The following is a 26,458-nucleotide window of genomic DNA, read 5'->3' as shown; positions in this document are numbered from 1 at the left end:
TGCCGACCTGAATAATCAGTTGGGGACCCCAAAAGCCCACTCCGCTGCAACTCCGCTAGAAGCTTTTGGGTCCCCAATCTTGTGAAAAACGTATCCCCACTACATCGTAAGGTCCTATCTGCCTCTAAGTGTGTGTCACTCAAACCTTGATGTGCCGAGGAGATGTGTAATGTGGTAGGGTATCAGCCACACTGGATCAGACAGTATCCGATCCGATGAAGATTATCCAAGAGCGCACAAAGAAATCGAATCAGTCGTTCGGCTAGCGGCAGGCGAGGATCAAGCCAAAGCTTGGCAGCCGTGCTGATGATGCTTTGTACCCTCGGCGACGCCGTTAGGGTGGATTTGACCATAGTCACACAAAGTGTCAATGTGGCTTTGCCTGACTGGGCGGACGAAGCAACGCATGACTGGCGGCGGCGTAGTTGACGATGTCTTCATTCGTTCCAGACCTACCCCGACAGGCATTGCCTTTAGCAATCTGACCGAGGTCATGGAAGGCAACACTTGCCGGTCATGTGCTTTCGCAGATCTAATCAGATAACGGCAAAACTAGATCGTCTGACCATAAAGGCAGGGGTTCTGGTGGTTCACCGGGAGGGTGTGGATCGTGGAGCGATATGACTGGCCAGACTCGGTAGACCGACACCAGATATCGCTTTGGGCTCGCCTTGCAAAACGAGATCGTCGGTGGAAGTTTGTGTTCAGAATTACTAGTGATGATTTGGTCATTTCTTGCTCATCGTAGCGTTATCGAAGGGAGGGGAGAAACACTTTTAAAGGGCTCTTTACCCGCGACTGCTCCGGTGGTCGTACGTTGGTTGCACATGCATTGGTTTCCGACCAATCGATGCATTCTCATTGATTGTTGAAGCTGAGGCAACCATTTTTATTGAGTCGCCTTGGTCACGGCCTCGCAGAACATTCATGTGGTACACACAATGTTCAAGCCGGTAACGGCCACTTACGGGGACGGCCAGCTCTGTGAGCCCACCGCCTGTCGCAGAAGAGGCACCCATGAAAGGTAATGTATCACCACGTTATGTGATGACTGTCGGAATATGAGATCGATGGCGCGCGTAGTGGTAGGACGCTTCTGAAAGAAAAAAGTAACATGTACGAGACGTGGCGAGGGACAAGAAGAGGAATTTGTGCTCTCGTAGATGGAGAAAAGACCGGTCAAGTTTGTTTTCCTGATGAGATCATTCCATAAATGTTCGATGAGCGCCCCATGCTAGTTGCAACGGCCTGACATTAGATTGAATCACAAAAGGTCGCCGATTTCTGTTTGTACCAGGTACCGGAAGAAACGTAAATTTACCGGGTGAGTATTCGTACCACTTACAGGTTACGTAGCTTCCCTCCCAGCGCGCGCGTGTGTGCAGTGCTTCAGTCGGGCCAAAGGGTATCCCACGTTGTACAAGATGCTTGGTAAATCAGATGAACTGCACATGCACCTGTCATCCAATGTTAAGCATCGACATTCAGATTTCGGTGGCGGTATGGAGCATGACTTTGATTTTTTCTTGTGCCACAGGAGCTTGATAAATTGCAATGCAAAAGGTTTTGAGACACAAGCCAAGAATCCTAGCGATATGCTCTCCAGATGGAAGATGAATGGGGCAATAATGCTGTGACATGCCAGTTGGTTGTGGGGAGGGGGACTAGGAGAAGACACCGCTACTCTTCGCTGGCAAAAAGGCCCTGCAAAGTCAGAGAAAGAGTGTGCCTTGGATAAAGTGTTGATTGATGCGGCAATGACGGTGATGCAGGTAGCCGGACTTTGGCTCGAGCCGAGAGGGTTCCAAGATCAGGTCTGGAAGAAGGAAAACGACCTCAGCCAAAGCCGGGTCCACGAGCACATGCAAGCAGAGAGAGTGTGGAGAACAGATATCAGGACTGGAACGTACTAGATTGATCAAATCATTGTTTGCAGATGACGAGAATACGATGCGGGCCGTTTCTTAGGCTTCTCGGGGTCTTTTCTAGTGAGATCAGATGGTTCATAGCTCGATGCCCCTTTGAGGATCGACTGGAATTGGATAGCACCTTCCCTGTCGGATCCTGACCGGAAAGATCAGTTACGCTCGGCAAGGGGATGGTAAGAACACCGCTATTGGCTGGATTCCTTTGACGCACCTGCAGGGATGGTAGCTCCATTCGATGCAGGCCTGGATGGATGATAAGATAACTGCCGCTCCGATGGTTGCCTTGCGCTTTGTAGCCACCCTCCCCGCAAACCAGGCGACAAATAGAGACTCGGGATTTGAGAGTCGCCCAGTCTAGATACTTCGGAAGATGCCCCTGCTGATGTTGGTGTTGGCTCTGGCAGCGGTGAGCAGGTTTCCGAAATATGCGGTCTTGCCTGGGAGCTATAGGGGTGGCGATCACGGTAGCATGAAGCAGTCACTGCCTTGATAGATATAAATAAAGCACAATATAGCCAAAGAATGTTTGCGATATCAGAACGTTCTGGTTGTGGACCTAAAAAATCAACAAATCTGATCACCATTATCTGACTGGAATCTAAGAGGAACACTCCTTACTGGCTACGAAGATGCCGTCGCAGCAATCACCGCCCTTCGGAGCTGGCCAACAGCATCAAGAAGTTTCCACTCTGGGCCACGAAGATTGGCTTATGTACGGAATAGGAGACGAACGACAACCTGTGTATGACTGCTCAAACTGCAGAGGCGCTCATAGACTGTAAGCAGTTGATAGACTCCCGTTCAGGCAGCATGGTCAAGGCTGACAGGCGCGATACATAGCGTCTCATCATGCACCCAGTGCGGTGGAACTGGAGTCGACCTAGGTCCTGGGTATTTTGCTCCCGTCCAGCAGCACGGTTGCTCTGGCTCTAGCGGCAAAAAGCCCAACCAGCGCCGCTCCCATGGTAATGGACGCCAAGCTGCGTCCAGTAGCCGCGGCAGCAGATAGCTCGAAGGCGGGATTCATCTCAAGCCGGCCATGACCACTACTGTTATATGACGGTCTCGTGGGCCGCGTTTACGATGAGTACCGGATGCCTAGTTCTTGTCACGTCACATGGTACATACAAGACAAAGGATTTGGGCAGCGCATGGTTCTCTATTGCCTGCCTTGTCTGCGTTTGATTTATCCCCTCTTTCGTTTCGTCGAGTTAGTTCGTCGAGGACCAATATTACATTTTGCTCAACAACGACCCGATGCAAAGAGAATATCTGCTTTTCGACTCGCCCAACTTCGCGGGTTGGTTGAATCTATGCGATCATGATTACGTACCCCTCGATCGTCTCATCGTACTTCGTGGCCCAGTGACGCGTTCAATCTCCTTCCTCCACTATTTGTCATCTCTTTGTCAGGGTAGATGATACTTGCCTTCAATGATATACCTGTCACAGGGTGTGACAATAGTAATTAGATGAACGTACGATGTCAGGCTAGGTCTCGAGATCGAGAGAAAGCATGGCCGAGGCATCAAGGCTGCAACAGTCGGTGAGGGCAGAGTACGCAGCTTGCCGGATGATGCATCGACGGGTATCCTGCATACACACGGCTTGCAGCGGCCGGCATCTGGCATAGGCGGACTCGGGAATAGCCTGACAACGGACTGGATATCTACGCGATGTCTCGGATGTGGCCGCGCAAGCGCTCTTTTGTGTAGGGCTCGACAAAGTTTCTTCTTCGTTCGCGAGCAGGCACGGGCGTGATTGCTACATTTAAAACATACCCGGAGACAGGCCATCCCACGTTATGCCACTTCATGTGAAAACATGTTTCCCACTGATCCAGTAACACATACCTGAGTACTTCCCGGCTGCGGTGTACCGCCTGCACATTCTGCCCTACGCGCGTCGGCGGGATGAACCGCCACCACGCGGCAAGGGCGTGCATCTAGGCACTTATGTGCGTAGTTATGTAATCACGCAAATGATCTTTCCGTCGGTCCCAGTTTCTCAGGAAGCGAGGTATGTCCAAGGGTCTTGTTGCCGGATGCCTTGTTATGGAGCTGGCCATGTACACAGCGAAAGCGTACAGGCCGTCGAGGATTTATTAACCTACGTTTCCCACAGAGCGACAGAGCGAATCAAAGTTCGGACATCTTGTAGAGCGTGTCACAAATATCCCCTCGCTGGGTTTGAGCCACATGCAGTCGTTGCGCAACCCCCTTTCTTCCGTCACCGCTTATTGTGTTTGCAGTCCTCTCAATTCCGTCCGCCCAGTGGCGGGCGGGCGAGCGGGCAAAAGCTGAAGGCATTGGCCATGTTACCAAGGCACAGAACCCGAGGAATCGAGAGGGCTACGTGTCTCCAATCCCGCGCCTTCGCCCTCGAGGGGTGATCGGGTCGGTGCGGCGGTGGTACCCTGCCACGGATACTGGCAGGATTCGACACATGGCCTACGCGCGTTCATTGGGTCAGGTTCATCCATTCTTTCTTCCTCGGCGGATTTGCGCAGGATCTATCATGCTAAACTGCACGCTCTATGCTCATCGAACACCGGTACCTTGTGTTGAGTGAGCGAGGGCGCTCAAGTCCGAGTAGCAGTAGTGACTACTACTCATTCCCCCTTTCTTTAGAGTCGCACTTGTCATATTGGCCATCACCTGCATATCATGCGTAAGCTTTCGATCTCCAGATTTGAGTAAGAATGAGCAGTCACCTTTCGAGATCTCGTTTGATCGTACGTGCCAAATGTCATCCAATGTCCTGCTCCCCGTCAGATGCAGGTCCCCCGAGTTCAGCCAAGCCGCTTGTCCCACCCGACAAAAGGAAAACGCGTGCGTCCGAAACATGCTTACCCTACGTCACCCCATGGCAAACATTGCCCCGGTGCGCTCCTCCGAACGGTGATAATTATAGCACCTTGGTGCCTGACGACGTCGCCGCTGCCAGTCCAGGTAACCAGGACCAATTGTGTACTTGCCTTCGAGACATCAGGGTGCCTGACGTCGTTTCTGCCCAGGTTGTCTCACATTCCTTTGATCTTGATGAACTTCAGAGGTGACTGTATGTCACCAACGACTCTTGGAGCATCTGTAACCGAAGTAAATCACCTTCAGGGGAAGCAGATAGCTGTGATATATAAATCACGGTCGACCTCCAACGTAGAGGTTCTATAAGCATCTTCTCTTGGAACTGATCCAAAGAACAGTGTTATTAGATCATCCTCAGTCATCATCGACCGAGGCCATTTTCCAGCCATCACCAAACAGAGCCGTCCATCGATAACCGTCTTTAGATCAAAGTTCGGAGGAAATCCAAAATACAATTCTTGACCCAGGCGCATTGGCTCATACACCAAAACGAGTCCCAGCCAACAGCAATGCCGAAGGTACCTGACACATCATACTTTGAGGAGGAGGACAGTTGCCAGTGCATTCGCGGGAGGCTCTTATGCACATGTCCAGACTGCAACGGCAGCATGAAAACGAAGTACGCAAACCCTGTCAAGCGCGATGTAACTTGACGGAGGCTAACCAAAATTCACAGCTGTGACAACTGCAACAACAGTAGGCTTGTTGTATACGGCATATGTCCAGTTCATGGGGACCCGAGCACTGCAGCTGACGCTGGTTTCATACCGGTGCCAGAAACGTCCCGGGGGCACAGGAACACGAGGAAACATGCAAGACAACACAAGTCTAAACCACCCAAATGAGAGGAGATAGGATGTCAGACTTGTACAATGGTCGGCTCGATATTCTTTGCCGTTTCTTTTCAGCGGCTACTGGACAGCCTGTCACGTTAGCTTATGATTGATAAAGGCAAGGATCGTAAAAGGCAGATTTATTCGGCGAGGGATGAGAGAATGTTGAAACCATACGCGTTTGCCGTTGGTAGGAAGGGGCGATAAAACAGGTAGTTGCAGGATGTAAGCACTGGAAAGCCCATAATTCAGAACCTGGGGTCATCCCATCTCAGTGTATTAGCCGGAAATGATTTGGTACGCACCGGTGAGCCGTACTCAACTTGATAGAGCAACGTACTACCTCACGGAGACACTACAGGAAAGTCAAACCCACAGAACCTAACATACAAAACTCTCGCCAGTGACCAATGGTGCAAGCGCATTACGCACCTCTTTTTCGCGATCCCCACCCACATGATCACATGGTGTACGCCCTCCTAAATCTGGAATCGTCGGGTCAGCTCCTAGTTCAAGAAGCAGAGATACACTCCTAAGTGTAGGCGACGTGTCACCTCTGCTACTAGGTCCATCGTATGGTTTTCCAACAGTGATGGCCCATGATAGAGGTGTCCGGCCTAAATCGTCCTGGGCGTTGATATTCGCTCCGCCCTTGATCAAGGCCCTGGCTGCTTCTTCTCTCACGTTGAAACAGTAATAGTCGGTTCCAGCCAGCTTTTCTGCTAACCACGACAGAGGGGTTCGACCCTGTATGTCTCGGGCGTCAACATCTGCCTCTCCAGATGCCAATATGATATCCACGGCCCAAAATTGCTCTTCGATTATTGCATGGGATAGACAAGTGCGTCCTTTGTGGTCCCTCCTCTTAGCCTCTTCTTTCCCATGGTTCAACAGGAGCTCCATATGCTTCTTTTTCACAAACAGCGGCATTGCTGATCTCATGGCCCATAATAGAGGTGTCTGTCCTCCATCATCCACAGAACCGATATCTGCTTTCCCTGAGTCCAATAACAGGTCTATAACTGTTTCGCTGTTCTCAGTGCCCGCATCGGGGGCGCCACTTGCTGCATATGACAAAGGTGACCGGCCCTCATTATCGCGGCTGTCGACACCTACCAGACCAGTCTCGACTAACAACCTTGCGACCCCCACACAATGAAAACCCGCCGCATGTGATAAAGCTGTTCTTCCTCTTTTGTCACGGGCGTCAATGTCTGCTTTGCCTGTATCAAGCATCATTCTGACAAGCCCTTCCTTGCCGTGGCGCGCTGCTACCAATAAAGGGGTACTTCCTTCTTTATCACAGGCATTAATATCTGCCTTGCCTATATCCAACAGTATCTTAACAATCCCTTCCTTTCCATGCCGTGCTGCCACCAACAAAGGTGTATCCCCTTCGTTGTCACGGGCATTAAGATCTGCTTTGCCTGTGTCAAGCAGTACCTTAACAACCCCTTCCTTGCCATGCTGCACTGCCATTAACAAAGGCGTCCGCCACTCATGATCAATGGCGTTCACGTCGTTCACAACTTTGAGCAGATTGCTCGCCAATTCTGATAGACCATGTTCTGCTGCGAGATGCAAAGGATGACACTTCCAAGAAATGATATCATCAGCGGTATTGCTTTTCAACATCTCAACCATGACTAGCTCGCGTTTGCAAAGCCCCGCGTACAGGAAAATGTCAACGGTATTGACTTGGGTGGTTTCCTCATCCAGTAGTCCAGCGCTCAGGAAGACCAACGACAACGCTTCGCTGTTTCGCAATATATACTTGTAAAGTCCCCCTTTCTTTTGGAAGTCGAAATTTCGTGGAAAGGCTGGCAAAGGGTCTGGCCGTGAGAATAGTTCCGCAAGGTGCTGCCGCGCTTCATGTGTGGGATGGAAAGTCTCTACTAGTCGCCCGAATAGTACTTTAGCAGCATCATGACTCCCCATGGCTAAAGCAGCGTACAGTGGGCATAAGTAACGCTCTCCTCCCATCTCGAGACATGATGAGCTTAATGGTAATGCCTTGATGAGGTGTGGTAAATTCTTTTCCGCCAAGATATAAAGTAGCCTGGTGGAGGTCGGGTTTTTACGAGTCTGAAATTTCTCGAACGAGTTGTTCAGTTCGACCCATCGTGTAGTCGGAAAACAAGCCATGGACTCATTTTGGGAGACACCAAGCTCTCCTGCTCTGTCGGCATGAGGTAAAACATTATTGACGGCATAGCGAAGGAAGGGGAATCGTGCCGATAACAAGGTTGGTTCGATTGCTTCCATTGCGATCTCCATTTGGGCTAAGCAACATTGCTTGAGCCGATCGTGACCGACCCCTTCGAAGCTTTGGTTGGTACCCTTTGCTAGCACAGACTTGAACCCGTTGTCTTTTAGCAAAAAGTCTAATGGATTCGTGAATGAACTGGGCTGTAGATCTCTTCGACTTCGTGGTTTCGATTAATCCCTTGGAGCAGTTTAAGACATATCTGTCAACGTCTGAATCTCCTAGCTCCTCCATGCTTGGGTCTTTCATAGCTGCCGGGTCTGTACCGCTCAGAATTGCAAAATACAACTCTTTGGGATTCAGCGGTTCTTTCGCAAACAGAACCCATTGAAGACACAATATTAATTCTTCCCCATTCTTAGCATCTCTGGTAAGCATGTCGCGGAATAGATCATGCAGATCGTCCGGTATTTCCTTGAGTAGTCGTCGGAGCTTGTGTACATTCCCACTATCGTACTCTTTGTTGAGTATTTGCACCACGAGTACTACCCACATGAAAATACCCGAAGATTTGGTCTGAACACTATGCCTGATTTCATCGGCTAGTTTGCTCTGGCCGATATTCAGCTCGCTTGCCACATAGAATGAAATATCTTCACCATGTCCTTCATGCTCTTCGAGGACAAGTTCAATTTTCTTGTTGATCGTGATGTGCGGGTAGTGCCTGCTTGAGAAGCAGACCTTAAACTCATGCCCCGCAGATACTGCCAGTTGGCCAAGATGTGAGAATGAGGAAACCATTTCTCGGACCTCGGTCTCGGGGCATTCGTCTAATGCATCGACAAAACAAACAACAGGGGTACCGGCCAAGCTTTGGACAGCCTGCTCGAACAGGGACTTCAACAGCTCAAGGCTCCAACCCAAAGTGTCCCGATTCCGAAGTGTATCGAATCCCAACACTGGCTGAAGTGAAGTCTTCTGCTCAAGAATCTGTAATAAGAGGGATCTGTACAGCCCGGTAGTCGATCGCTCTAGCGCGACTCCAACAAGGTGTAAACAAAATAATGTAGTACGATGCTCTCAAGCCTGGAAGACCGGCAAGCACTGCAATATTCAAGCGCGACGAATGAGACCAGGAATGAGAGATGGAGGAAAGAGTCTCTGCGAAAATCACTTCTTCACCAGCACCATGCTGTCAGCTCTGGTGGCAGAGTTTGGGCGGGGTATGCAGCAGTGGTGGCTGAGCCAGGCAGTCAGGCAAACTGAATGTCGACAACGCCAATCAGATGGTCAGTTATATGTTCTAGAGACTACGAGAATCCTACCTTGAGGTAAAGCCCAATGAGAAGACATCTGTGACCTTGGAGTCGGAAGAGCCTTGCCGCTTTCACAGCCCCCCTGCATTTCCACAGGAACACGCTCTGTGGCGAAGCTTCCCCCTTCATCGTGTTCGGACAGGAGCGTAGCCGACACCAGTAAGATACTCCAAGAAGAGGTCTTTCTTTCGACCCTTGGAGAACCTGTGAGATCCAAGACACTAGGAAGCATGCATAGGTTTTGACGGAAGAGCTTAGGACATATCTACAGGTGCAGAATACATATGTGGTTCCTGAGGTGTTTGTGGCCTATAGTCCCAGGGTACAGGATAGGGGCACAAGTCTAACGCAAAGCAACGTAGTATATGATTATATAACACCGCATCGAGCCCAATCTCTGAGGTATGAGATGACTTAAACAGGAGTCGCAGTCAAAGTCAGGCGGCGTAATGTGGGTAGCTCTGATAACCCATAGGCAGCTAGTCCCTGGAGCTGCGCCGTTAGCGTCTTATCGTAGCTAGATGCGCCTTATCGTTATCGATACGGCGCCCCCCGCGAGGTTGCTTGGTTCGCGCTTACCAAATGGCCTCCAATCCACGCATGCTTTACATGCGAAGTCCATGCCAGGAAATAATTCAAGCTGGGCGCTGTCTCACTTTCGCTTCCCGCCTCTTTATGCAACATCCCACTTGGAAGAACAATATCCTTCAAACTAAGGCGTGTCTGCTGTGTTGCGACAATCAGGACTCATCATGTCGGTGATTCTTTGCACAGGTAAGCAAGAACCAGGTCCCTTGTTAGCGGTGATATGCGAAGTGGCTAACCTCCAACTGCAGCTGGCTACGACCACACCATCAGGTAGGCTCAGCACGATCGCGACACAGCCCTCTGTGGGACAACGCGACTGATCACGACACTAACATATATCTGACCAGGTTCTGGGAGGCCTTATCCGGAATCTGTTCGCGAACGATTCAACACCCCGACTCGCAGGTGAACCGATTGTGCATTTCGCCCGACAAGCGATTCCTAGCAGCCGCTGGCCACCACACCGTCAAGCTGTACGATATCAAGTCGACGAACCCCAATCCCCTCCTCACCTTCGAAGGTCACACTAGTAATATCACCGGTGTCGCGTTCCACTGCGAGGGCAAGTGGATGGTCACGTCCTCGGAGGATGGCTACGTCAAGATCTGGGAAACACGCAGCGGCACCGTCCAGCGAACCTACAGCCACGGGAGCCCCGTCAATGACGTTGTAATCCACCCCAACCAGGGCGAGATCATCAGCTGCGACCGTAGAGGATCCGTGAGAATCTGGGATCTGGCAGAGAACAACTGCAGCCACGAGCTGATTCCCGAAGAAGATGTTAGCGTCAGCAGCGTCACGGTTGCCAGTGATGGAACACTGCTCTGTGCAGCGAACAACAACGTAAGTTCAAGCTTCATTCGCTAGTGTATCGGGAATAGCTAACGATGGTACAGGGAAATGTCTACGTCTGGGCATTGATCCAAGACTTCCACCACACTCAGCTGCTCCCTGTCACCCATTTCTCTGCGCACAAGGAGTACATTACGCGCATTCTGCTCTCGCCAGATGTGAAGAAGCTAGCAACTTGCTCAGCGGACCACACCGCCAAGATTTGGGTTGTCGCTGATGTTGACCCTGCCATCGAAGTTCCCATTATCAACCCTCAAACTTCTACACCCCGGGTTCTTCCCTCCGATAATATCAACAATACGATGAGCCCAAACGCCATCACGTCTCATGACGCTAATGGAAACCCACTCAAGGACCCCAACCCACCTAAGCCCTGGCCCCTCGAGGCCACCTTGACAGGCCACCAGCGTTGGGTGTGGGATTGTGCCTTCAGCGCCGACTCTGCCTATCTTGTCACGGCCTGCTCAGACCATTACGCCCGACTTTGGGAGCTGCACTCACAGCAAGTGATTCGGCAGTATAACGGACACCATCGCGGTGCTGTGTGTGTTGCCTTGAACGATTACTCGGAGGCTCGCTAGAAGGAAGCTTACCGGTTCTTTCCGAATGGGCCCGTCCGTCGCAAAGACGCGCAAGACGATGCAATCAACGAATTGGCAAGATCGGCGTCAGGCAATTCCAGCAAGCAGACCAAGAAGAAGAAAAAGAATGACCACAACGCCTCGAATGGTGGGCGTGGCCGAGGCCGACGTCCAAGCAGGGCTCTGGCTAGAGGAGGCAACAGGGGCGGTTTTCGCCCACGTCCGCCTTCCCCCTATGTCAGCAATGCAGATGCTGGTATTACCGATGAAATGTCTGGCCGCATGCCTGATGACGGAGCCGACAGCGTGACCAATGGCGAAACGAACGGTAATGCCGACGTCGATGGCGTGACCGACGGCAGTGCAAATGCGACTAATGATGACTGGACGGAAGTTGTGTCAATCGGCAGTCTCGAGAGCGAGGCGATTGTGGAGACTGATGAAGACGAAACAGTTTCTGGTTCGGAGTGGGAGGACGCACCGCTCTACCAGCAGAGCGACCTCCTGACGCGACTGCGAAATCGATTCCGAGATACGATGCCGCGTCGCTCTTAGGCATATTCTGCCTGCATCCTTTTTTGCGATTACCGTCGATATGTTCTGCGGCATCTTTTTCAGTTGGGAAAGCGTGGAATTTGGAAGAGCAAAGTGGTATTGCCTTGCAGCATCATGGCTGCGGATCTTTGTATTGCTTGTTTTTCATCATTGAGATCCCAAACGAGCATGTTTCTCGTTTGGGGAGGCTCACTTTTTCGTTCCGCATGGCGTTTGAGGGAAGGGGGCGTCGGATACCGCATTTCTCTTTTATTCTTCTCACGCTTTGTATTCCATGTTAGGTATAGTAGACCCTTTGTGTTTGGGTTTGGGTCCCCCATCAGCGATTACTTACGGTTTTTTTTTTTCTCGATGCGCCACATGCATCCGGATAGTAGAAGGAAAGGAATCAGCTTCACGAGGCATTAATACCATTTCTGCTTCTCAACCTGCTTATTTTCTTGTAGAAGGTGCTCTTCAAAGTCTGTAACGTCGACTTGACGCTTTCAATAGTGACCGTCTTGCCTGAGACAATTGTGTGGTATATATGTAATATCTTGTTAACCAAAAGGTAATACATTACTCGACCAGAGAGAGCTCAGAACTCCAGAACGCCATGCCATGCCAATCAATGCCAATACCCAATCAGCAGAAGGGATCTCGCATCTCATCCCGTTCCCCAATCCATCGCCCAAATCTCGACCGCTTACTAAGTTGCCCCCTTGTGCTGTCTTGTTTTTACCATCCATCACCCCAGCCATCGTCATCATCATTAGTCTCCTTGGGCGTCGTATCGATCTTCTTGGCCACCACTGGCTTCGGTTTCGGCTTCACCACCGACGTCGCGCTCGACTTTCTCGACGTCGCCGCCGACCCTCCACCCTTGGACAGACCCTTGGGAAGCGGCTTGCCGCCGGGCGCGCCGCTCTTCTTGGAGGCCTGCGCGGCGAGCCAGCCGGCAAAGTCGGGCTCGGAGCCGTCGTCGAAGGGCGCGGGCGCTGGCTCGGCGGCCTTCTTGATGGTGGGTTTCGCCGCCGCGGGCTTGGCATCGAAGAAGGTATCGGCGGAGCCGTCGTCGTTTTCGTCCATGTCGCCCATGTCACCCCAGGCGTCGTCGGCGCCCTCGTCGTCAAAGGATGGCTCGGGGTCTTTGAAGTAGGCGTCGGCGGCCGTGGTGGAAGAGGTTCGGGACATGGCGGGCGGCGGCGGTGATTTGACGGCCTGGCGGTGCAGAGCCGAGGCGGAGGACATCGTAGGCGTCATGCGTGCAGAGCCTGGCGGTGTAGGCGCGCTCTGACTCGCTGGGTTCGCAGTGCCGTTGTTGCTGCCATCGGTCTGGATCTCACCTCCCACAGCAGATAGCTTGTTGGTGAACGATGAGATCGCCCAGCCAGTCCAGGACGAAGCTTCGGACGGTTGCGGTGTGCTCATACGGAGACCAGCAGCGCCTTCGGTTGTGGTTTGTGCGGGTAGGACCGTGTCCGGCATCGCGGACGCGGCCTTGCGAACCCTTTGCATGTAGACGTCCAATGTCTTGACCGCTTGGTCTCGCACAAGCTTCTCCTTGTCAATGAGGGATGGGCAGATGGCGGGCATGAGCTTCGTCGCACAATCCTCGTCGGTGAAATGCTCGGTAGTTGCGCCCAGTGCCATCAGAGCTGCGCTACGGGCGTGCACAAATGGATCTCGCAACGAACGAGTAAAGGCCGCTATTAGCACCTTGGACCGCGACGAAGTACCCAGGTTCTTCGCGATCTTCCCTAGGCAGATAGTGGTGTTGGTTCGGATGCCGGGTTGCTCGTCATTGGCGGTCTTGGCCAGGTATTTCAGGAGCTCGCCATTGATGACACGGTCCGAGAGCTTCGATATGATCACCAGAACCGACTTGAGTGTCTGCTCTCGTACCACTGGTGCCAAATCCGTAAAGCCGGAAACCTAACATTGACATATCAGTATACAGACAAAACACGAACCACGGGAATACTTACCAGATTAGGGAAGATCTTGTCATTGACGACCTTTGGCGGGAGACGGTCAATCATAAGGGGCAGGTTATCCAACAGGCAGACTCGGATCGCACGATCTGGGTTGCCAAACAGTCTGACTACCACTGGCTGTACTCGCGCCTCGAAGTCGTCACTAGAGAGCTTCGTAGTTATCTTCATAACCACACCGAAGGCCTTCGGGCCGCCGCCACCAAATTCGACAGACTTGAGCAGCTCCGGTAGCACCTTCATCTTGAAGAAGTCTTCGGGAAAGTCGTCGGTCAAGGAGTCAAGGTCGCTCAAGAACGCCTCCCTCTCTTCCTCCGACTTCATGCCCAGATTGTCGATTCCGTCCGTCAGCTTGATTAAGGGGCTGTCGAAGAAGCCCCCAGTTCTTTGCCCCTGTTGTAGGAAAGCACCGACCGTAATCCGTGCCTTCGGGGTGGCGTTGACTAGTCGCTTGTAGCTCGCATGCATGGCGGACGGTATCCCTTTGGTCTGACCAGCTTGGTCAGCACCAACAAAATCACCGTTGAAGACCTCGTAGATCAGGGTACCGTAGTTGTAGGCATCGATAGAAGAGTGCGGGTTCTTCTTGATGGAATCCCAGCCGCCGCGGGCGACTTCTGGAGGCGCATATCTCCCCGAGTCGGGCACCAAGCTTCCGTATGTGTATAAGACGGCATCGTCGTCCTTGACATTACTCAAGACTTCGAAACCACCTAGCTTCCATTCTCCGCTTTCGGAAGTATATACGGAAGCGACCTTGAGGTTCCCGTGTATCGAGGAGCCTTCGTCGTTGATGAATTTGATCGTACGCTTGGACAAGTTAGTAAATGTCGCAATGTCGAGAAGGCGCCGCTCGATGGCAAACGTACTGCAACGCTATAGAGACCCCATTTTATGGTCTCCGGGCTCAAGCTCTTCCTCTTAATATGCCACCGCAATGGAACAACGCGCTCGGTCGCAATGTAGATATAGGTTTCGGTCTGTAAAAGGATTCGTGAGCATTGGCATTTGTGGCGGGTTCGTCTAGTCGTTCTTCCGTACCTCGACCGCGTCCAAAACTTTGATCACGCCTGGGTGTCGCATCGTGCGCAGTTTCTTGAGCGCATTCTTGGCGAGGGTCAATCGGCTCTTGTTTGCGACAGCATCGAAGGAGAAGATACTGCAATTGCTGCCATCTTCCTATGTCCATTGTCAGCTTGGGGTATTTGAAAATTGCTCGTCGCTTCAGAGTTTACGAACTCGTTTTGTGCCATTGTATAGCGTCCAGATGGAGGAGTCGATGTCGACCTTGTCGCCAAAGGAGTATGGGAACGGGGGCCCTTGAGCAATGGCAGAGGCCACTGCAGATTTGAGAAAGTTCATGCTGGTCGGTCGTGACACATGCGCAAAAGGTCGGGCTGTCGCAGGAGAATGAAACAAAAACAAACAAAGCCGTCGTGAAACAGAGAAAGGTTGGCAGAATGAATAGTATGAGGCCGGTATTATTAGTTGTTGCTCCTTTTGGGTGGCAGAATAGCTTCAGGCTTCTGGCAAGCTGTCACTAATTGATGGGTCATCGACACTGCGCTCACTCCTTTTCCACACTATGGTGGCCCCCAAGAATGCTGCAGGCAGACGCTAAGTCCACCCCGCACTAAGACCAACCGAGAAGGCGGTAAAACAAAAATGGGCTGCCACATGCTTGGAGGGTAAGCTCCCATGATAGCCTCAAGTATACGGAGTACCAGGGATTTCATGAATGCTTATTGGTAGCACTAGATTATTCCCTTTCTTACCAGTAATGAAATTTAATCTACTACAGAGTCTGTTCCTTTTTGAAGGTATGCATGCAATAATATGAGGCACAAGCGTATAGTGATGTTTGGTGACTGGCATCAAGCAATCTACTACTACGACTATAAATTTGAGAACCCCAAGACGAGGCGATAAAGTAATATTTGGCGCCAGCACGTTTCAATGCGCGTAGTAAGTTGATGTTCGACACTTCCATGAATTTCAACGGGGGCCGGGTCTCCTGCAAGCAGTAGGTATCAATACAGTGGTAAGTCCTGCTGCTTTCTGCGTCCACGAATTCCAGCTCCTTTAACCCGAGACAAGGTTGCGACTTTTCCAGGAGCCATCTAGATGTATGCAATGTCTTTTCTAGACCCTGATACCTTCCCGACTCAGGCTTGTTGCGGTGCTCACTTTACTGCTCAGACATTGAGCTGTATCAATCTTCATCGTAACGACTTACCCCGCAGGTGCACCAAGGGCAAGACCAGGAACCAATCAGCCGAATGAGCACTTCTGGGGCCTGCCCAATCCGGATCGATCTCATAAACCAAACAGAGTCTGATGGTCTATACCCATCAGATACAAGATCAGGGGTAAAGTAGCTCAACGACGACATGACGGGTTAATAGAGGGTCTTGAGCTGGTACGATCGAGACCCCCACATGTAGGGCTGAGTGTCGAAGTCTAACTGTCACCCCACCTTTCTCATTTTTGCTTGTCCCGCCCGAAGTCGGCAGGATCTCACGAAGGCGGGAACACCCTAGATTCTGTGAGTAACAAAGGTTTCAAGGAGCGACCGGCCTGATTGCTACGGTTGGATACGGAATCTCTCGCCGCGGAGATAAACAACCTGTTCTGATACGTGGCCTCTCTTTCTGCAATCCCCGTCATATTCTTTCTATACCTCCCGTTCGGGTATCGGTGTGCGTGCGCATTTGCGACTGCGACAAAATGGAGACCTTCACCATCCGAGCCCCCTGCTCGTCAGCCAACATCGGCCCTGGCTTCGACGTCATTGGACTGGCCCTGTCCATATACCTCGAGCTGACCGTCACCATTGACCGGTCCAAGACCTCTTCGCAGGAACCCCTGAACTGCAGAATCACCTACGAGGGCCAAGGCGCTGAGACGGGCGAGGTACCCCTCGACCCCTCCGCCAACCTTCTCACCCGCGTCGCTCTCTACGTCTTGAGATGCCATGACCAGCGAGCCTTCCCCGTGGAGACCCATGTGCACATCAACAACCCCATCCCGCTCGGAGGCGGCCTGGGTTCCTCTGGTGCTGCGGTCGTGGCCGGTGTGCTGCTGGGCAACACTGTGGGCAAATTGAACTTGACCCATGAGCGCCTGTTTGACTTCTGCCTTATGATTGGTGCGCCGCCCCAATGCTACCCTTACTTCGATTTAGGAAACACCCAAGTGGCTAACATGATCCCTCAGAACGTCATCCCGACAACGTCGGTGCCGCACTCTTTGGAGGTTTCGTCGGCACATACCTCAAGCCTTTGGCACCGGAGGATGTCGCACGTGTTGAGATCCCCCTGAGCGAGGTTCTCCCCGCGCCAGCAGGTGGAGAGGATACCGGCAAGAGCCCGCCCGTGCCGCCCTTCGGCATCGGCCACCACATCAAGTTCCCCTGGTCCAAGGAGATCAAGGCCATCGCCATCATGCCCGCGTTCGAGGTGCCGACGGCCAAGGCGCGCGAGGTCCTGCCGACGCACTACCCGCGCCAGGACGTGACGTTCAACCTCCAGCGGATCGCGCTCCTGCCCGTCGCGCTCGGCCAGTCCCCGCCCGACCCCGACATGATCTACCTCGCCATGCAGGACAAGCTGCACCAGCAGTACCGCCAGACGCTCATCCCCGGCCTCGGCGACATCATCGCGTCCATGTCTCCATCTACCCAGCCCGGTCTTCTCGGAGTCTGCCTTTCGGGCGCTGGCCCCACCATCCTGGCGCTTGCCACAAGTAAGTCCACGGCCTGCGCACTCACTACAGCCCGCAACCAACAATTGCGCTTGGAATGGAGGGGAAGAATGTTCGGAACACATGCTAATGTTCTATCGCGCAGGCAACTTCGAGGAAATCGCCGACAGAATTATCTCGAGGTTCAAGCAGGAAAACATCGAGTGCAAGTGGAAAGTATTAGAACCCGCCGAGGGCGCCAAGGTCATCCAAGGCTAGGCAAAGATAGACCCGTCCCTTGCATACACGAATAGAGCCCATTCAAAACCTCGCTAACCCCCATTATCGCTTCGGCATCACGTTGTGATTGTATCTGCTTCTGGTTTAATGGCGTGCCCCTTTCAAACTCACATCACCGTACACGTTTCCCTGTCTCGCCTGCGCCGCGACATTCCGTACCCAGATCTATCGTAATTCCACCGTCGACGGCCCAGGTACACCAGTCTTCCAGAACCCCCTGCGAAGTATCGCATGGCACGTAATTGCGCCGAGTTGTATGAATACCTCCCGTGGTGGTGACGGCGGTAATGGCGTTGATGACGATGATGCTGTTGATGGCGTTGATGGCGATGATGGCGTTGATGGTGATGATGGCGTTGATGGCGATGATGCCTTTGATGGCGACTGGAGCTTCGCGGCATGTTTATCATACGTTCATATGTGGGGGAGCTGGCAGTGTCGCCGAACACGATATAGGTTGCCCTGATTGCGACCTTTACTTGTTTTTTCACGTATATTCCCTGTGCAATGGGACACCTTTACAGGTCGGCTGGGACAGTGCTGTCTCAAGCCTAGGTTTTATAGCATTCTGTGCCTAATTATTGTGAAGAAAACACAGTAATGGGTGCCATTACTGCCAGTACAGCTGAGATAGTGACAAAAATGGCTTCGCCAACCGTCTTCATAACTCAAACTCTCAATGTTCCCAAAGCGGGTGTATCATGGTTACTGAACATGCATATGGGATTCCTCTTCCAAGAAACCTGCGTCATTCATTGAGGAAGGAACCATGTTCACCAAACCAATCCGACTGTCATTTCCACTACATTACGAAGTGAAAGTATGTGAATACTTTCATGACCAACACTTGATGGTCTGTAGGGGGGCTCCCTGTCATTGCCCCAAGACGTACTTATGTATAATGAGAAACCAGTTCATGAATAATAAAACCCTACAACATCGAGTGCCGGAGCGAGGCGGCTCCTCAAGTAGCCATTTCCGGTTCAGCTGTCGCCGTACTGAACAACGTAGTACCTAATAGCTGTGCATCGCATGTCAGTTGACAGGTAATATACTGAGGGTCAAGGATTCGACGAATGGGGATCCTTTAACTTACTCGTAGCAGTTGGGTGTGGTACCCGTCGGGGTAGTTTTGTCTTCTCGATGTTCCTAACGAGACTGTGTCTCCTCTAATTCCAGAATGGTTGACGGAGCCAGTCATTGAGGTTTGACTAAACCCTCCTTCCTTGGAGAGCAATTAGGCCTGCCTCTTTTCACAACGCGACAACAAGTGTGTCAAGTCGTTGGGGGATCATAGCAATGATCTCGCCCGATCAAGCAACTTGTCCTCCGCCTCCAACGTCCAATCCTCCCCTATGGCGTTCTTGAAGGTCGATACATATTCATCAGTCGTGTCGTCTATTCTGTGATCCCACAGAAGCCACTCCGGTATGACTCGAGTTGCGAATCTAGGGGACGAAAGAAGCTCTGTCCCAGTCGACCACTCCAGTGATCACGGGGATGTCGTCGTCTGTGAAGTCGACCATGATGTTTCCCGGATGAAGATCTGGATGGTGGAGACAGATGACGTCGTTCTTTGGGTTGATGAGTTTACTCTTCACCACGCTCTTTAGAACTTCCTTCTCAGCCTTGTACGTAGCGATATCAGCCGCTCCACCCTCGGTGCGGTAAAAGCGCCTCAAGATGTGCGCATGCACGATGACCTCAGCAGACAACCCGGGTGGACCGCGTTGCAGTCGGTCGAGCAGTAACATTTTGTCTTTGTTCTTCAGCCACACAGGCTCAGGTCCACATGATATGGGGTCATCTGGGGTACCGAGTGGCTGCAGGAAGATGAAGTCCTCGACATTGCTGTGGCCCTGTATGAAGCCCTTTTGGTGAACCATGATGTCTCCCGCAACGGAACTAGTGACGGACTCCAGCTCGAGGTAAAGAGTTGCTAACTGGGCGGCGATGATGTTTCTCTGCTCGTCAGTAAGATAGTCGTCCCAAATCTTGTCGAGCGATTCCCCGCGTATTCTGGAGAGGATGATGTAGCCAAACCCCAAGGGGTTGTTTCCTGTCGTGTCGTATCTGATGACCCTTGGGATTCTGGAGTTAAGGCTCGTGTACGTTTCCAGGTACTCGAGAATTGCGACTGTCGGTAGGACGGATTCCTGTCCGGATGCAATGCGTATGACCAGATCGTGGTGAATTGCTTGGCCTCCCCTGGTCTCATCGTTTTCTAAGAAGGACAGACCGAAGACTCGGTTGGAGCCCCCCTCAGCAAGATACTCGATCTCGATTGTATCGGCAATGGCCGAGGGCCACAGGTGTCGGCAGAGGGCAACTGATCGAGGAAATCCTTCGCCTGGTTCGGCCAGCAGCTCGGGATCGTGGAGCGTTTGGTAATCGCTGGTAGGTTGGGTTCTTGGCACAGGCATATCAACACGCCAAGTGTGTTTCTTGCGTGGGTTGCGCATCTTATGGGAATCGATCGGTTTCATTCTGGAGAATCCGCCCGTGGGAAATCTGCTCTGTTGATTTGGTGTTGATTGATGTTGGGCAATTGATTCTATTTTATTGCTTTAGGCGAGAACAGAAAAAAACCATGGGAACCTGTACCCTTTGTGAATTTTGTGTATCGGCATGTACTGTACTTTATAAGCTGGTTGGACGCACCGCTGTATTGAATGCTTTACTATTTTCAGGGTTTTGCCAGCTTATAAAGAAGATTTGCGAGTAGGCGCTGGGTACAACTATCCAGCCCCAGCTCACATCGATGCCCGCCTGGTTGGCGTAGACCGTTTCGAGCCCCGTGAGCGTGGTTACCAAGCAGCCTGGGTCTTGAAGAGTAGTACGCATTGCAGATGATCAGAAGTCAAATGATACGCGATTGCGCCGTTACTGGACGTATCAACGAGCAAAATATTCATGAGAATTGTATGTAATTGTTTCAACACCCTACCGCTAGGACTCAAACAACTGTATCATGCAATACTGCAGTTTCTATTCAATTCCGCTCCTATTAGGATGTATATCAGGTAAGCTACCATTGCTTGGATCCCCTTCCTCCCTGTCAACTGACCACATTACTCTGTACCATCATCCAAGACATCGTTGCAATAGGCACACCAGATACTCGGGATGGAATCCTTTTGCTGCCGGGCTTACATCGGAACAAAGCGGGGGCTATGAAGTAGATGTCTCCAATGTAATGTCCATAGAAGTTGAATTTTGCGAAATAATGAATAATCTCGTAATCCTCCAACTAATCCTCATGTTTCAATACTCTTGTAGCGTCCATCTACCCTGACGTTGCTCCAAGACCTCACCAGCGCCTTCTTCCTGTATCGCCATAGGCACGACCATCTTGCTTAGCCTGACTATGACCTTTTCACTGTACGCTTCCATGTCCAGGACATCGCTGAGACAGTGATCCGGCCGGTACCGAGTGTCATACTCGAGGCCGGCCCACAGGAGTGGAAGCGCCGATGACTTCCATGGCTTCCTGCCAGCCTGCGCGGCCACAGTTCCGACGCGAGTCGTGTGTCGACTGCTCTCGAAAACCGTCAGGGACAGGAATACCAGCGTCAGCAGGATTAGGGTAGCCGGAAAGGAGATCCAGCCCCAGCTCACAACGATACACGTCTGGTTGGAGTAGACAGTTCCAAGTCCCGCAAGCGAGCCGTCGTGGACTACCCCTTCCCGGCGGATCGTCGCAGTGATCCACGCAGTGAGACCATCCATGTAGGCAGTGAAGCTACTCCTGTCGGCCGTCCCGTTAGCCCATAGTCGCTTGATCCATGCGTCTCCGAGTAGCTGATGCCCCAGGCCCCTAGGAGTTACCAATCGGTTCACCCCGTCCATGGTACCGTTGCCGAAAAAGATTGTGTTCAAGGTATTCCCTATCCCAGCCGCGGGCTCATACCCAAAGTCATATGTGCAAGCTTTATCGAAGTAAACTGTTCGAGGGTCGTTGTAAGCTTTTGCCGTATGGCTGTTGTAGTAACGTTCATCCCCGAAAGGAGGGTAGCAGGCTGAATCTTTTGTTGCGAGGGTCGGTCCGAAGGCGAGCAATCGATGCCTGGAATCGAAGGGTGATCCCCAGCGAGACTAAAGTAGCCCATGGAGACGTATGGGAGCATGGCGGTTGATAAGACTGTCTCGTTGAAGATGCCGCTTGCGTAGGTAACATTGCCATATGTTTGGATGCACGGAGACAGAGACACGTTGAATGCCCGAGCTCCTGTCTTGCATGTCGTATTTGATGGAGTTTCTGTGCTATTGCCACAATTTAAACTTACCATCAAGGCTTCAAAAGAAAAGAGGGGAATGTCTGATGCCCGCCGCGGCTTATACGGTTCTCGTGTGATCAGGACCTCGCCCATCATGATCCGAAGGCCTGAGGGTAGGAAGTAGTTCCAACTGGTAAACGACCCACTTCCCTTGACGGAGGAAGAGATATCGTCGACCGAAGAGCACATGGCAAGAGTTGTAAACGTCCCCGATGCGGCATTGTTGAAGGTACAATTTCCCGAAGGACAGTAGACTGGGATCAGAGATGATGCATTGTCCGGGGGGTTCAAGAACCCTGAGTAGAGAGCGGCAGTCATAGGCCCATCCACGGAAGGGGTTCCTAAGGAATATTGGACATCCCCCCTGGTGTAGTTGTTGGTTCTCGGGATTGTAGTCAAAGCTCCTTCCAAAGGCTCAAGGCAGCTGTGGAACCCAAGAACCTGTTGGGCAAATGGGTCAATGGCCAGAGACAATATTGTCAGGGTAGCTCCCAGAACTGTAAGAATATTGAAAGGGCGCTTGCAGATAAAAAGAAGCGACCCCCATGGGCCACGAGTAGTACTGTCCCATCTGGCAAGGTCTCGGACTGGGTGAGGGTCTTTGAAGTGTAACCACTTCAGCTCGCCGATGCATTCTGCGATGGGAAATAACAGTGCGGCTTTCAATATGGCCGTGAGAACGGACAATAGAGAATTGATGTTGATCAAGGCAGGCCAATTCGGTCGCCTACGGCCGTTATACGAGGCCAGTATTACAACAATAGCCACAAAAGCAGATAGAGCTATTAGGAAACTGACGGTCTCGTAGCTCCAGAAACTCCCCGTAGGGTCGAGTAGCGAGGTGCAAGTAGCTTTTAGGCGATGTGATCGAGTACATCTCGCCTCGGATTTGAGCTGTGCCGTTGCATGTGTATTTCCATTCTCTATTGAAGTTGTTTCCTGGTCCTGGGAATTTCTCTGCTCGGACTGAGCCGACCCCGATGATGTAGAAGAAGGTGGCTCATTTAGACTGGTTGGTTGCGTATGCTGAATTGTGGGTATAGGTTCTTGTATGGGTGTGGGTGCTGCCGGCGGACTTGCTGGGTCGGTTGTAACATGCTGCGCGGCAAGGTCTTGCATTTCGTATGCATCCATCTTGTAGACAAAAGCTTGACCACATCAACTATCAGGACGAAGCTAGAGATGTACTCATTCATATACTAATTAATTATCTCGTTTGGGGTGTATGTAACCTGAACAAGGCTGTCAACCCTGAGCATATGGTTCGCAAACTTGCTATTACCATGCATATGCAACAGACGTTGATCATTGCCAAATATAGATGAATTATGATGATCTGGTCCCTCTCGTGGTAGCACGGGAAGAGCCACAGAACATGTAGGGGGCTCGTAGAGCCTTGTGGTACCGCCCAAAAACATGACGAATTGCCAAAATCTCACTCCAACGTCCAGTAGGAAAGTGGGTGTTTCTAAAGTCAAGAAGGCTATGTGACCAAAATAGTATAGAGATATATTGTCTTTAGGGGCCTAGTGCTATTTGTAATATCTTCAGAAATCAGATAGATGTATGCTACCACATATCGATCCAATGAACATAGACAAGGCTTACTATCCCATGGCTTGAATGTAAAAGTACAGGTTTATTCCAGCCGTCTTGGCACCCTGAAACATGCAGGAGATAACGGGCTGTAATGAGATGGCGTTGCCGCTGTGCGGTTGACGTACATGCGAGAGTTCCTATCGCGGATTCAGGTAGCCTGATTTTCATTTTCGCCTCCACGCCGGGCGCTCAAGACTTTACTGTCAGCATGCCAGCTGTGGCCGCTCCCAGCGGCCCACGGATCCTCAATGACGAAATAGCATGTACTGCCGAACTTGTTTGATGATACAGATAGATTAATTTGCCCATACAGTGGAAAAGACTTCAAAGGGGTGTTTCATTCGGTATGCTGCCAATAAACTAGCTCGCCAAAGACATCATCAACTTTACCGATTCTAACGCTTGTGACCCTCGCGAGGTTCGTGGGTATGCTTCAAGATTCATTTACGACATTGTCCTTCTGCGCAAGGATACTGTGATTTGGCATACAGTTTGCGACGATTTGATTGTATCAAGCTAAGAGGTGCGCTGTCCTTCGCCTTCCTTCTGCTACTGTCGCTCTAGTACCTCGTGGACGTGACCGACATCCGCGATCCCTACTGGTTCTTTCGAGCTGCGAAATTCGTGCACTACTGCATGTGGGTGCTGGTGATCTGCCTCACAGCCATAGCTCATGGGGGGTTGAGCTTCATACTCATCTTCTTGCTGCCAAGCACGAGGAACAAAAAGGTCCTCGGGGAGCTATTGCACGAGATAGATGCTGACATGAAAAGCTACTGCAACTATCAGTTTGACGAGAGCGTTGGATATCTCAAGATGGCCGTATGCTGTGTCTGGGCTGCCATGCTGATGCCGCCAGGCATGTACCTCATCGTGCGATCTGTGCGTCTCGGCTGCTAAGACGTGTATTTGGAGTTGCGCTGCCTCTGTACTGTCTGGTCGGTATGTGGGCGATACTCGGGTTGATTTCGCACATTCGTAACGTGCTCTCCGAGGCAGCACAGGACGAGATGTCGAAAATCGATATCGACAAATGGGAAGTGGGCCAAATCCTTGCGACGCTGACTTGGGTTCCAGTCATGGTTGAAATGGCACGCATCGCGGCAAGTAAGTGCTTCACACTCTGTTCCATACGACCTTGAAGTATCGAAAGTACTTAACTAACGTGGTTTCTTTTCCCTACTTACTTCTAGTTGGGTTACGGGCTATGGGCTTCCGCGATGTGGCGACAGAGAAGAAAGGCAAATTGCCTGTGTACAAGCCCGAAATGTCTGCTGCCACCACCACCAGCTGTGGTGGGCATCGAAGTGAATTTAGCGAGAACGAAACCCCACCAGTGCCCTTAAGCTACAAACCGCCCCATCCATCACTAACAACAGCAGGCTAGAGGTCTTCGAGAGAAAACGCAAATACTCAGGACATTTCTTACTGCCTGGGATTTAGGAAGTATAGAAAGATGATTATTCATTTGGAGAAATCTGAGCAGGACGAGAAAACCGTATCAGGTATGTTGTTACGGGTTTCTAAAAACCAGTAGAAAAGTCAAATAGAGCATTATTCATTCAATCATTAACATGGGCAATCTTGTTTCTGTAGTTTCCATCTATGGCTTGGTCACTACATGCCTTCACCCCTTCGTTCGCGCCAATCAAACTTCCAGGCCACCGTTATCCCCCTTGCGTAGCTTGTACAAGAGATCCGTCCGGATGGTGTACTTCGTGCCCGCCACGACATTGTCGCCCGAGTGGTAGAGCCGGCGGTGCTGGAAGATCAAGACGCGGCCGGTCTTGGGGTGGACGTCGAGCCGGCGCTTCTCGTCGGTCGAGAGGAAGGTGGTGGCGCCGCCCTCGAGCTCGGTGGCGTCCCTGTCCGCCTCGGCGGCCTCGGCCTTGGAGTCGTTGAGGTAGATGTGCACGGTGTAGTGGGTGCGGTAGACGGTGCCGTCGTCCTCCTTGGTGCTGTAGGGGCCGTCGCAGTGGGGCGCGAAGAACTGGCCGCCGCGGTACTTGAGGCAGCGCATCCGCTTGTTGATGCCGTGGAAGTCCCACCACGTCTGCTGCTTGCCCGGCTTCATGACCCCCAGCAGGGCCTCGCCCGTGATCGACCCCAGCGTGTCCATGATGCCCGGCACCTGCGCGATCCGCGCCCAGATCCGGTCCACGACCTCCTGGTTGTCCCAGATGATCCGGTCGCTGTTGCGGTAGCTCGTCTCCAGCACCTCGCGGCCGCCGCCCACATTGACCATGGCGGGGCGCCACGGGTTGCCTTCCTCGTCCTTGTCCTCGTCCCGCACGCTCGACTCCGCGAGCTGCAGGAGCGTTGCGCACTCCGCCGGCGTGAGCACGTTGTCCAGCACGGCCGCGTAGCACGGCTCGTACTGGGGCAGGACTGTCTCCTTGAAGTTGATCACCTTGTAGCTGATGGAGTCGGCGGTGTGGCTCTCATCCCGTAGGAAGTCGTTTGGGATCGCGACATCCTTGGACTGGTAGGAGGTCACGACGGGGATTGGCTGCTTTCTTTGCTCCGGCTTCGAGTCCGGCTTCTTCTTGCCCAGAATGCTGGCCATCATTTTTTGTTGCGAATGCCCGATTTCAAATCTGAATGCGCGGGTAGTCTTTGAAAATATTTGATGAATGCGTGACGACAGACTTCGACCTGGAAAATAAAGAATTGTCTAGTACAGGAAGTTTCGGGCTGTTTGTTGCAGTTATGGCTTTGAGTCACTCTGTTGTTTTTGTAGCAGAGTGCTGCCTAAAACTAAAACCAATGGTCTGATTGAGATGGCGCAGCGTGCGAACCACTCTACTTAACCTGTAGGCTGTGCACGAGAGTGCCTAATTGCGCCTCCCACTAAGCTTGATGTCCATTAATCCATTGCAAAAGCTGTGCAGCTATGAGGTTT

General features: G+C 51.9%; 9 protein-coding genes across 9 annotated transcripts; 4 read left to right on the top strand and 5 right to left on the bottom strand.

The window, feature by feature from the left end:
• Positions 1–6,009: 6,009 nt before the first annotated feature.
• PG985_010964 (uncharacterized protein) lies at positions 6,010–7,893 on the bottom strand (the record flags this gene model as incomplete). Its single annotated transcript, XM_066830731.1, has 1 exon — positions 6,010–7,893. The coding sequence occupies one exon, from the start codon at positions 7,891–7,893 to the stop codon at positions 6,010–6,012; it is 1,884 nt and encodes a 627-aa protein (XP_066681413.1).
• A 2,009-nt stretch (positions 7,894–9,902) lies between these two features.
• PG985_010963 (uncharacterized protein) lies at positions 9,903–11,171 on the top strand (the record flags this gene model as incomplete). The annotated part of the gene is made up of 4 exons (XM_066830730.1): positions 9,903–9,924; positions 9,987–10,008; positions 10,086–10,581; positions 10,635–11,171. The coding sequence occupies 4 exons, from the start codon at positions 9,903–9,905 to the stop codon at positions 11,169–11,171; spliced, it is 1,077 nt and encodes a 358-aa protein (XP_066681412.1).
• Positions 11,172–11,441: 270 nt separating this feature from the next.
• On the top strand, positions 11,442–11,726 carry PG985_010962 (uncharacterized protein; the record flags this gene model as incomplete). The annotated part of the gene is made up of 1 exon (XM_066830729.1): positions 11,442–11,726. The coding sequence occupies one exon, from the start codon at positions 11,442–11,444 to the stop codon at positions 11,724–11,726; it is 285 nt and encodes a 94-aa protein (XP_066681411.1).
• A 717-nt stretch (positions 11,727–12,443) lies between these two features.
• PG985_010961 (N-terminal kinase-like protein) lies at positions 12,444–15,061 on the bottom strand (the record flags this gene model as incomplete). The annotated part of the gene is made up of 5 exons (XM_066830728.1): positions 12,444–13,640; positions 13,694–14,509; positions 14,569–14,679; positions 14,741–14,878; positions 14,939–15,061. 5 exons carry the CDS (start codon positions 15,059–15,061, stop codon positions 12,444–12,446), a joined length of 2,385 nt encoding a protein of 794 aa, XP_066681410.1.
• A 1,365-nt stretch (positions 15,062–16,426) lies between these two features.
• On the top strand, positions 16,427–17,659 carry PG985_010960 (uncharacterized protein; the record flags this gene model as incomplete). Its single annotated transcript, XM_066830727.1, has 3 exons — positions 16,427–16,847; positions 16,916–17,443; positions 17,547–17,659. The coding sequence occupies 3 exons, from the start codon at positions 16,427–16,429 to the stop codon at positions 17,657–17,659; spliced, it is 1,062 nt and encodes a 353-aa protein (XP_066681409.1).
• Positions 17,660–19,128: 1,469 nt separating this feature from the next.
• PG985_010959 (uncharacterized protein) lies at positions 19,129–20,103 on the bottom strand (the record flags this gene model as incomplete). The annotated part of the gene is made up of 1 exon (XM_066830726.1): positions 19,129–20,103. The coding sequence occupies one exon, from the start codon at positions 20,101–20,103 to the stop codon at positions 19,129–19,131; it is 975 nt and encodes a 324-aa protein (XP_066681408.1).
• An 841-nt stretch (positions 20,104–20,944) lies between these two features.
• On the bottom strand, positions 20,945–23,076 carry PG985_010958 (uncharacterized protein; the record flags this gene model as incomplete). Its single annotated transcript, XM_066830725.1, has 2 exons — positions 20,945–21,775; positions 21,967–23,076. 2 exons carry the CDS (start codon positions 23,074–23,076, stop codon positions 20,945–20,947), a joined length of 1,941 nt encoding a protein of 646 aa, XP_066681407.1.
• A 688-nt stretch (positions 23,077–23,764) lies between these two features.
• Positions 23,765–24,943, top strand: PG985_010957 (uncharacterized protein; the record flags this gene model as incomplete). Its single annotated transcript, XM_066830724.1, has 5 exons — positions 23,765–23,833; positions 23,921–24,064; positions 24,121–24,438; positions 24,561–24,663; positions 24,750–24,943. 5 exons carry the CDS (start codon positions 23,765–23,767, stop codon positions 24,941–24,943), a joined length of 828 nt encoding a protein of 275 aa, XP_066681406.1.
• Positions 24,944–25,204: 261 nt separating this feature from the next.
• Positions 25,205–26,122, bottom strand: PG985_010956 (oxidoreductase domain-containing protein; the record flags this gene model as incomplete). The annotated part of the gene is made up of 1 exon (XM_066830723.1): positions 25,205–26,122. The coding sequence occupies one exon, from the start codon at positions 26,120–26,122 to the stop codon at positions 25,205–25,207; it is 918 nt and encodes a 305-aa protein (XP_066681405.1).
• Between the last annotated feature and the right edge of the window lie 336 nt (positions 26,123–26,458).

The sequence above is a fragment of the Apiospora marii genome (assembly GCF_038362585.1).
Source record: "Apiospora marii strain CBS 49790 chromosome Unknown utg000007l_segment0_segment0, whole genome shotgun sequence".
Taxonomy (NCBI): domain Eukaryota; kingdom Fungi; phylum Ascomycota; class Sordariomycetes; order Amphisphaeriales; family Apiosporaceae; genus Apiospora; species Apiospora marii.
The sequence above is the reverse complement of the archived record's forward strand: the minus strand, read 5'-3'. Positions and strand labels throughout refer to the sequence as shown.